This window comes from Penaeus vannamei, chromosome 18, assembly GCF_042767895.1.
Source record: "Penaeus vannamei isolate JL-2024 chromosome 18, ASM4276789v1, whole genome shotgun sequence".
Taxonomy (NCBI): Eukaryota; Metazoa; Arthropoda; class Malacostraca; order Decapoda; family Penaeidae; genus Penaeus; species Penaeus vannamei.
In genome coordinates this window covers 2,920,867-2,930,866 of record NC_091566.1, presented here as the reverse complement: position 1 = coordinate 2,930,866, position 10,000 = coordinate 2,920,867, and the positions used below count along the sequence as shown (strand labels likewise).

Here is a 10,000-nt window from a genome sequence, read left to right as displayed (position 1 = left end):
AAAGTAAGTAAAGAAAATAATATACTTTAAGCAACTCTGGAATGTCAGCCTTTTTGGCATCAATAAGTTCTTTAGCAAAGAAATTAAGATTCCAGAGAGTGAGGAACATAATTGCCCAACTAGGATATATAATGTATGGTATCATGATAATATAACTATTAATCATATGTTAACTGAAATAATCTTCCAGGTTAAAGAAAAAACAATTCAAATGTATAAAACTTTATCACATAGAAACATCCTTTAACATTTTGAAACACACCCATGCAAGTTTGACTAGAAGTGCTGAAATAAGAAGTACAAAGCTCAGTATGATATATCTCTCCTGCTTAGCAAGATCTTCCTTCAGCTGATTCCTCTGGGTACTGTCGAGGGTGTCTTTTGCATTTTCAATTAAACCCGACACCTTGCCCTTTGGTAGAGGTTCCGATATGGCTGGAGATACAGGTTTCGATGCTTCACAAGGCCGCCCCTTCATGTAGTGTTTGCCAGTTTCAATGATCTCAACTTCAACCATTTTACCCATGAAGTCACTGTGTTTGGGCACTAGTACCTTTGAAGAAAAAAAGAAATATCAGGTTGTATATAAGGGACCTTAATATTAACTAAACAAATATTCTTAAAAATGAGGTGATGAATATGAGATATAAATACTAACTCTAAAATGAACTAAATAAAAGCACATTCATTATAAGACAAAAAGCAATATGACTTGTATTCATTGTGACAAATGTAGAAAAGGTATGAATAAAAATTACTATCTTCACAATACGAGAGATGTATTTGACCGGTTTTCACATAATCAAAAAAATATATATATTTGAACCAGTCAAATACATCTCTTGTATTGTGAAGATGTTTAGAGTCATTCATACCTTTTAAACAAGAATCAATCTCATTTTTGCTAAAGTTTTATATTATTTTCACTTAAAAATTACAAATCTCCATTTCTATCCTTTATTTTTCTTACTACTTTAATATTTTAGTTATTTTCTATGAAAACTAATTTTCCTCTAACAAAGAAATTTGATTACTACACATAAAACAAATAAGAGGTAAAAACAAAAGAAATCGTACCTGCTCGTAAAACTTATTGTGTCCGACCCAGTGTTCCTTATCATGAGCTTCTTCCGTCACTAGGACAGTCTGCTTTTCTCCCAATTTATGATCATATGGTCTATACGACTGGAATAACTCCGTCAGCTGTCTTGAGCGATTTTTCACCTGAAGAGTACAAGTATGCTGTGTAATGATGGGATAATAATGCATCTAGGTTTAAAGAGCTATTCTCAACTAAAAAGAAACATGTGAAAAGTGTCCTAAATATATCAATAAATATACAAATTGAAAATGTATATAGTATACATTAATACTGAAAAATAAAGAAATATATTTTAACCCCATGTTGCCATGAAAATGTAGTAATCACTGTAGTTATGGTTTGTGAAAAGTCTCTACACATAGAGGACTCCAAAAGAGCTTAGCCACAAAGGAATCAATTCTAGACCTTATGACCTCCCCTGATTTCACCTTTCCTTGAGTTTGCAGGAAAAGTTTTTTTGCTAATGCTATCAATATTGAGGCAGTTATTACTATTATAGACATTATAATCATTTTAAGGGTATTAACAATACTAAAAGCAATATAAAATACCATAAAATATTTACAAAAATCTAGGAAAAGGGTAAAAAGGTGAGATAGGTACTACTCGTGATTGGCTCACTGGTGACCTCATACTTATGGAGCCAACTGTGTGTAAAGACAATTAAGTACTCAATGGGTTTAAGTTTCAAATAATTAATACTAGCACACCAAACAGAAAACATAATTGTGGCTTAAAATAAAAAAAAAACTACATTCAACAGCAAATCATAATTGTTAAAAACAAAAAAGAAAATTTAAAAATCTCAAAATTTAAGTAAAGAGTAAGTAATATTTGTGAAGCCAATAATTTCAGCTGATAAGTTATTTTCAAGTGCAAGTAAGAATATGTAGCGGCCACGTTTGTCTAATACCACATACAGTAACCATGAAGAAGAAGGGAAGAGGAGCAAAAATGGTGAAAGAGTATACAGCAATATCAGGTAAACTTCATAAAAAGATGTCAGAGGGATCAGGAGGTGAATGAGCACGGTACTATAGTTCTAAATGCCTTCTCAAAAAGAAATGGAATAAACAGATAAAATTATCTGACTATAAACCATTACAGTTGTATTTTTGTTGATGACAATATCCTAATCCCCAACTTTTTTAATATCTATTACAATGGACTTGAGACATAGCCAGAGTAATGAACTAGAGCCCTTTTCAATCTTTCCCTTTCTGAAATCCTGCTAGAAATATACAGCATGTATGAATGCCTGAAGCTAAAAGGAAAATAACTTGTGAGAGATAATTTTTAGTTACAATAAAACATTACACTGCCAGAGAAGTAAAAATTTGCAAATGGCTTTTTGAGTACTTATCAAAAACATAGGATAATAGTATCTATAAACCTCACAAATTGGTTCAAATAACATCAAATAGTACTTTAAAATATGTACCTCACAATTATAAACATTTTTTTTTACTGCATTATGAAAGCAGAACTTAGGGCATAATAATGATAACAAAAGATTCTGGATAACTATCAAGATGTGTAACATTGACTCCTTAGTCAATATCATAGCTGTAAGACGAAGTTTCTGTTTTCTGTCTCATTCCGGATGACAGCCTACCTTAAGCCAGGGTATAAGCTTAGAGTGGTTATTATTTTAGGAAGACTAAATAGTCATCTTCACATGTTCCATTTCCTCTAATTGGAAGACTGGGCCATCAACATGATATTGCCATGATATTACAATACAAATATTACCTCTTTTGTAGGTATTCTTTGCATCTTGGCCGCTGGAGTTCCTGGCCGTGGATAAAACTGATTGATGAATAAGGATGGGAACTTATAACGTCTACACAGTTCTATAGTCTCCTGGAAATCTTTCTCTGTTTCTGTAGGAAAGCCACAGATTATGTCTGTTGCTACTGTGATACCTGGGACTCTGTAAATTAGATATAAAAGCAGATAATTAGAAAATTAGCTCTAGCATAGCACTGAAAATTATGATCTTAGCCTAAAAGTAAAGACAAAGGACAAAGGTTTGGATTAGCCTATTTGCAAAATTGTATAACTGTGGATTAAGCCAATGCTCCTGGGGATGACATGTACATACATGTACATTATATATACATATATATATATATATATATATATATATATATATATATATATATATATATATATATATATATATATATATATATATATATATACATATATATATATATATATATATATATATATATATATATATATATCATATATATATATATATATATATATATATATATATATATATATATATATATATATATATATATATATATATATATATATATATATATATATATATATATATATATATATATATATATACACACATACATATACACATACATATACACATACATATACACATACATATACACATACATATACACATATAAAATGAAATACAAAACATACTTTTCCTTCAAAAAATCTACCACTCTGCAAAACTCCTCCACAGTGTATTCTCTCTTCATGTCAGCCAGGACACCATTACTTGCAGCCTGGACTGGAACGTGCAAGAAGGCATAGACTCGAGGATGTTGCATAATCTTGGCAATTTCCTGTAGTAATCAGTGTAAAAAAAGAGCATTATTTTCTTTCTACTAAATAGCTAAAAAATTGAGTTCTTTGTTCATATCTCAACTTATATATCTCTCTAATTTAGATAATCTAAAATCTTATATTCTTCAGCCTAGCCACTGCATAATTTTAAATATAGTTCCTATCAGTCTTTTATGATTACAAAGAGCGAACAAGTTAGGCAAAGTGGTAAGTTATAGGTCACCTCTAAATGGTCTAAGATGTAAGGTGGGTTTGTCATGCCTAATCTTAGCCTGCAGCCTTCCGGTATAACCTCAACAAGCTTCCACAATAGATCTGGGAGTGTAACGCCAATGTCTCTCCCATACGCCCCTGTGTCTTCGGACGTGAGCCATATCTCGCACACACCCTCGGTAAAGGACTGTTTGGCTCGAGCAACAATCTCCTCTGTAAGGATAATGTCAAACTGAAACGGGTACTCAATTAATACATCATATTCGGAGATATCACAGAGCAAGACCAGAAACTGACTCGTAAACAGACAGCACTCACCAATTGGGTAAGATCCAAGCTGTCCCCGCGCATGCTTGGTCTTGCAGTAAGTGCACTGATTAAGGCATCCCGTGTTGATGGATATGATTTCAATGAGAGGATTTCTTCTCACTTTCGGCAAAAGAAGAGAAGCTCCCCCTTGCTTCTTCCCATGTTCTTTCTTCTGACCCATCAGCCGTACAGAGTTTCCTAAGGGGAAAGAACAAAGATATTTAGTTCATTAGTTAAAATTATATAAAAAAATAAAATATTTAGTTCATTAGTTAAGATTATTTTTAAAATGTGTTTTCTTCTTTATGACATTCTGTGAAAGTGTGCTAGGCCAAGCAAGCAAGTAAAGGAATTCATTCATCCTAATGACAATAAAATTACCGATGATCATAATCCTTTTCCTATAACAATTCATCATTTTCCCTGTAGTGTTACTTTTCTCACTTTCTAATCAATGACAAAAATGGTTCATACAGGCAAAGTAAAACAAATATATACACAATTTTTTTGTGCAAAGAATCTATAAAATATATATCAAAAAGAGGTTTCTTAAATGATCTAATGCTTTTAGTTAAATATCAAACAGGATTCCCTCTCACCTTTAAGAGTTTCTTCCACCACTTCAACAACACGATCAATCTGCTGAACACCGACAACACTTAGCCCTTGAAGGAATTCTGACTGCGGGGCACCTACGAAGTAAAACACTGGATGAAACTAAATATCATATGCCCTGCTGCCCCTACAAAAAGTATCACATTTTGAGAGAAAGAGAATGAGAGAGATAGACAGAGAGAAAGAGAGACAGGCAGACAGAGACACACAGACAGACAGACAGAGACATACAGAGACAGACAGACAGATACAGACAGACAGACAAATATTAAGGGTAAACGTTGAACTTGACATGCTAGCTAAAAAAATGTCAATCTAAAATCCCTGTAAATTTAATCTGAACTCAAAAATCAGTATCAATATGAGCATAAAATAATATATATAACTATGCATTTGAGAATTCAAACCCAAAAATTAATTGCATTACATATCAATCTACTTGCAATGCAGTATACTATGGATCTTATAATAAACAATTACCCATGAAACATGCAAACCAAATATAAAGAATGTAAAAAATAATTCAAGAGTATATCACACCTTGAGGAACACAGCCAGCCACAACCACTTTCTTCCCAGCTTCTCTTCCAGCTTTTATCTCATTACGAAAATGGTCCTCGGCCGGGCTCTTAACAGTACAACTGTTTAGAACCCAGACATCCGCAGACTGCTTATCCTCTGAAAGCATACTGAAAAAGTTATCTCCTTCTCACAATGTTTTTATATTTTTTACAATTTGCAAAAGTTTTTGTGGTGTGTTGGAAATCTATAACTATAGTCTTTACCCTTCTGTCTACCTATAATGATGTCCTTCCTTCACATTGTCATACGTTTACATTTCACCATGATAAAATAATTCAACTCTAAACCAGTACCCATAATAGAATACCATTTACTACTCTAGCTTACCAATGATCTTGAATCCATATGCAGCCAGTTGTCCTGCCATGTACTCGCTATCTGAGCTGTTGTGTGCACATCCCCAGGTCTTGAGGTATACTTTTTGTGTTCCTGGGATAAAGCTGTCACACTCTCCTTCATATTCATCATTCTGTCATGAAGAAAAAAGAAGAATCAAGAAGGACATTTACGTTGAAGAATAAAAAAATATAATTCTTTCCCCTATAAACATACATATTTGAAAATTAACTAATTGCCTTTCACAGACAAATGTTCTAACATACCTCCTTATTTGTTAGCACTCCTTTACGCCGACGCACTCTTGGCATTACAGCATTGCGATTACGGGGAACCAGAACTTCCCCATCATCTTTAACCAGGTCTTCAATGTCCTCCATTGTGTTTTAGTCTGTAACTGTTTATGCAAAGAAATATAATTAGTGTTATTAAAGTGACAGTACTAAAATTCAGTACTAACATCCAACTGACCTAAATCAAAAAAGTGAATGCACATTTAAAGTCTGACAGACAATAGAAATCAGGTATTTGAGTACATATAGGATGGAAAAATCTTTTTTTCTACTTTTATACGTTATTTCAGCTTATTTAATTCTAGCCTGGATATTCTTAGTGATGACTTTTGCCCTGTTTTGGCCAGTGTACATGTATATGTGAAAACTACAATTGCCAGATTCTGTTCTTTCAGGGTTAACAGGCATTGCTTTTCAAATCAGAATTTTAGCCTTTCAACTACATGTCCTCTGTTCTTTCCACTTTCACCTGGAATAATAATATCTTCATTACTATGTGATTTGAGGTCTTCCCCCCTAAGTCCTTTGAGGGGCTCTGTATTTTAACCAAAGCAAATATTTGTTTTTTACTTATGCAAGAAAAAATATAATTAAGCAGATTTAATAAAAAATAAAATGCACTTTTTGCTGTCTAATATCACTATGGTCTACACCAGTGAGAATTCATCTCTTCCATCTAAAGATCATGCAATCATACATCCGTCATTGTAGGAGTAATTCAAAATCATATATATAACATATTTCATCTATCTACTTACTGTAATAAATTTATGATCTATTTCTTTAAGAGACCCCTTCCACTGGGGGACTGTAGGGTGATGAAAATCTCCCCCCCCTCCCCCCAAAAAAAGGAATAATACATGTCAACATTCGTGGCATCTAAAATGAAAAAAAAAAACACTAAATTCTGACAATTGCCAGTAACAAATAGACCGATTCGGTAACGCCTAGCAACCGCCCCTAGCAACGAACACGGCAAAAACAAACCCTCATTTGTTCGAAAACTCACTGCGCTTTGCTTTCAAAGTCACTGAATTTTTCTGAGAATTCAGTTTCTTTGCATGTAAATACCGAGGAGCTGTGTTGCCATTGGTTGTTTGAACCACAACATGATGGGAAAGAAAGGTTCAATCTTTCATATATTCCTAGAAACCTGAACAATGAAAGCAATGGGTAGACCTACAGGCCATGAAATGCATGAATGCTGCTGGAAGTGCTTGGGTGCCTGGTAGAAAATAAGTTTACATATGCTTACAACATTTTATTAATCTACATATTAATATTTTATACCTTTTCAAATTCCAGACACATAATCACTTTCAAACTCTATCTACACTACTTACCAAGGGCAAACAAGGTCAACATAATCGACATTATGTTTTGGCAGCAGTCATATACTCTAAAAAGCACAACAGCAACTTCACTTTCATTTCTTTCTTTTTTTGTAATGAACTGATTTATCATAATCTAAATTTACAAGCAAACCATCCCCAATTCCATCTCACCCAGACTTTATCCCTAGTGTCTTCAAGCACTGTCCTTTAGATGAAAACAAAGCAGACATTCAGTTGTATGTTGCCTTTGTATCTGAATGTCGTATGGTCTAGCAAATGAAACAACTGAAGAGGGCCTATCTCTGAAGGTCAAATTATTGAGGAGAGAGAAAAATTTGTTGTGCGGTTGTAGGCCTTTACGTGACTTCATTTTTCCCTTGTATAAACACCTTGTAAACAGGAAGAAAATAGATGTTAGGAAATGGCACTAATTTCACAGAAAAATACCCTATATAGGTAAAAATCATCGATTACAATAGTAAATTGTGTAATCATAAAATTATTATTATTACGTCGTGTGTTGGTGAAATAGTCATAGATGCCAGGATAATTAAAATAGGCCATTTCGAATGACTATTGATCCAAATTTTGGCAGGCAGACGGTAGGGGCACTCTTTTAGCTGCACAACTTCTAGTTTTGCTTCATATAGATTTTTCGCTTCGGTTTTTGAAGAACTGAAGAATTCATATGCCATTTTCACGCACGCTGATAACAAGGTATCTGCGAGCGACGGATCTGTTTTCACTAAGTGGAATGGTGACTCCGACTCGTGATGTCACACCAAATCAGTCTATAGGTACCACAATCTAACTACAATAGCCTAACTTAATAATATTTTTTTCGTTCATAATCTTTATCTCTGTTATTATCTAATGATACATCTATTAATATTGAAATAAGTTCACCAAGCTTTTGTATGCATGTTACACTACCTAATAATATTCTAAATAATACACAAATTACAATTTAACATTTGGAAGTCCTGTAACAATGAAGGTATTTAACCACTGGTAAAATCTGATGAGCCAATTTAACCCTATATCACATGCAAACACCTCAGGACGAGATGGAATCAATCTAATTTCTGCTTCTTCAGTATCAACTGTTCTAAAGTTGTTTTATTTATATAGTGAATAATCTGTAATATCAACATATTCAGATGGTATTATTGTATATAATGTAATTCTTAACTTTTACATCAATCACAGTCAGCTAGCCAACAGGCAATGTATTAAAATCACCACAGTATCATTCGGGTGTTTCTCCCATCGCCAAGACCTGGATATTTCGACACTGCCATGATGACACCATAAAACAAGTGGAATATAATTAATCTACTAACAGTGGATTGCATAAAGTTCCAACTGATTAAAGTGTAATAAAGTAATGAGTTAGACCACCGGGTTAATCTTAATTCGCCTGCACCGCAATGATCATACCATTAAACCCATCAATATGATATAAAAACAAACCATCTAATTTACCCACACGAAGAAACCTTCACTAACAATACCCTATCCAACTTCGCCCACCACAGAATAACCAGTGGTTGATAGCCCTGAGACAAGCCAATCCGGCTGAGGTTTTACCAATGCGATTCTTATGAGTCACTGAATTAATTGATAGCTATGTTCACCCGACTCTATTACCGAGCTTGTCCCCGATGAGCCTGTGTTTTGGTGTCAGCGTGTCGGCCGCGTCGTGATTCATAGTACGAGTCTGCTGTTACCTTTCTATCGGTTATTGTGGCTTGTGATTTCATTCATTCTATTTTTATTATGGTTATTTCTTGCGTTTTTGTCTAGTTATTATGGTTATTTATGATATGTAAATAGGGTATTGAGGTACTGGTATTTTTTGAAAAGCGGATGGTTTATTATAATTGTATGTCTGTTTAATATCTTGACTAAATTGTGGTATTTTTTGTCTTATGCTGATTTTAAATTTCATAATAAATGTTCAAATTTAATTATGTAATTTTACTTATTGGACGTATTAGTGAAGTTTTTCATTTGACCGACGAAGGTAAATAAGCCCATCGTCTGCCGTGTAAACACCACATGATAAGAAACACCCGGTGGAGGGATTAAAGTCTCAGCGTCTGTAAAATGCTGTTTACGCTAAGACTTGACTCTGTAAGGCCGTGTGTGAACAGACGAAGTAATGTTTCGAGGTCCCTTGGGCTCCTGAAAAGGCATCTTTCTGGGAGTAGAAGTTCCGAGAGTGAAAAAGTTGACAAAAGTGAGACGTCGACTGGAAAGTATTTTGTGACAACTCCCATATTCTATGTGAACGCAGAACCACACATAGGGCATCTACATTCAGCCCTTTTAGCAGACGCAGCTCATAGGTTCCAGAAACTACGGAATCCACCAATAAGTACAATATTTTCCACCGGTACCGATGAACATGGTCTCAAAATTCAGCAGTCATCCATGGCAGCAGGCTGTGATCCGTTGGTGTTTTGTAATCAGGTTTCCCATAAATTCAAGGCGTTATTTGATTTAGTGGATGTTGGATATACTGACTATATACGGACAGTTGAAGATAGACATAAAATTGCAGTAGGACATTTCTTTAACAAATTGAAGGAGAATGGACACATATATCA

General features: G+C 34.0%; 2 protein-coding genes across 4 annotated transcripts in view; one reads left to right on the top strand and one right to left on the bottom strand.

Annotated features, from left to right (window-relative positions):
- Positions 1–206: 206 nt before the first annotated feature.
- Positions 207–9,166, bottom strand: LOC113819999 (threonylcarbamoyladenosine tRNA methylthiotransferase). 3 transcript variants are annotated; one of them, XM_027372246.2, is made up of 11 exons: positions 9,039–9,166; positions 6,028–6,158; positions 5,753–5,894; positions 5,384–5,521; positions 4,828–4,920; positions 4,238–4,426; positions 3,930–4,132; positions 3,560–3,705; positions 2,855–3,035; positions 1,078–1,224; positions 207–553 (listed from the first exon to the last, which is right to left on the bottom strand). In XM_027372246.2, the coding sequence occupies exons 2-11, from the start codon at positions 6,139–6,141 to the stop codon at positions 227–229; spliced, it is 1,680 nt and encodes a 559-aa protein (XP_027228047.2). In that variant the 5' UTR covers positions 6,142–6,158; positions 9,039–9,166; the 3' UTR covers positions 207–226. The 3 variants fall into 3 exon arrangements, with proteins under 3 accessions (XP_027228047.2, XP_069988781.1, XP_027228049.2); XM_070132680.1 differs by having other exon boundaries at positions 6,028–6,152; positions 9,039–9,144; XM_027372248.2 differs by lacking the exon at positions 9,039–9,166 and adding an exon at positions 8,878–9,023.
- MetRS-m (Methionyl-tRNA synthetase, mitochondrial) overlaps positions 9,159–10,000 on the top strand; it is a 2,269-nt gene continuing 1,427 nt past the window's right edge. The window contains exon 1 of the mRNA XM_027372251.2: positions 9,159–10,000. This exon is cut by the window's right edge and continues 1,427 nt beyond it. Coding sequence (XP_027228052.2) covers positions 9,498–10,000 — 503 coding nt within the window. The 5' untranslated portion in view covers positions 9,159–9,497.

What these genes read in the sequence shown, in the direction of transcription:
- LOC113819999 (XM_027372246.2), bottom strand. Translation starts at nt 6,141, where the DNA reads ATGGAGGACATTGAAGACCTGGTTAAAGATGATGGGGAAGTTCTGGTT. An exon ending in GAGTGCTAACAAATAAGGAG is followed by an intron (nt 5,895 to 6,027) that starts GTATGTTAGAAC and finishes TCTTCATGACAG; the next exon opens with AATGATGAATATGAAGGAGA. An exon ending in ACAATAAGTTTTACGAGCAG is followed by an intron (nt 554 to 1,077) that starts GTACGATTTCTT and finishes TTTTCTTCAAAG; the next exon opens with GTACTAGTGCCCAAACACAG.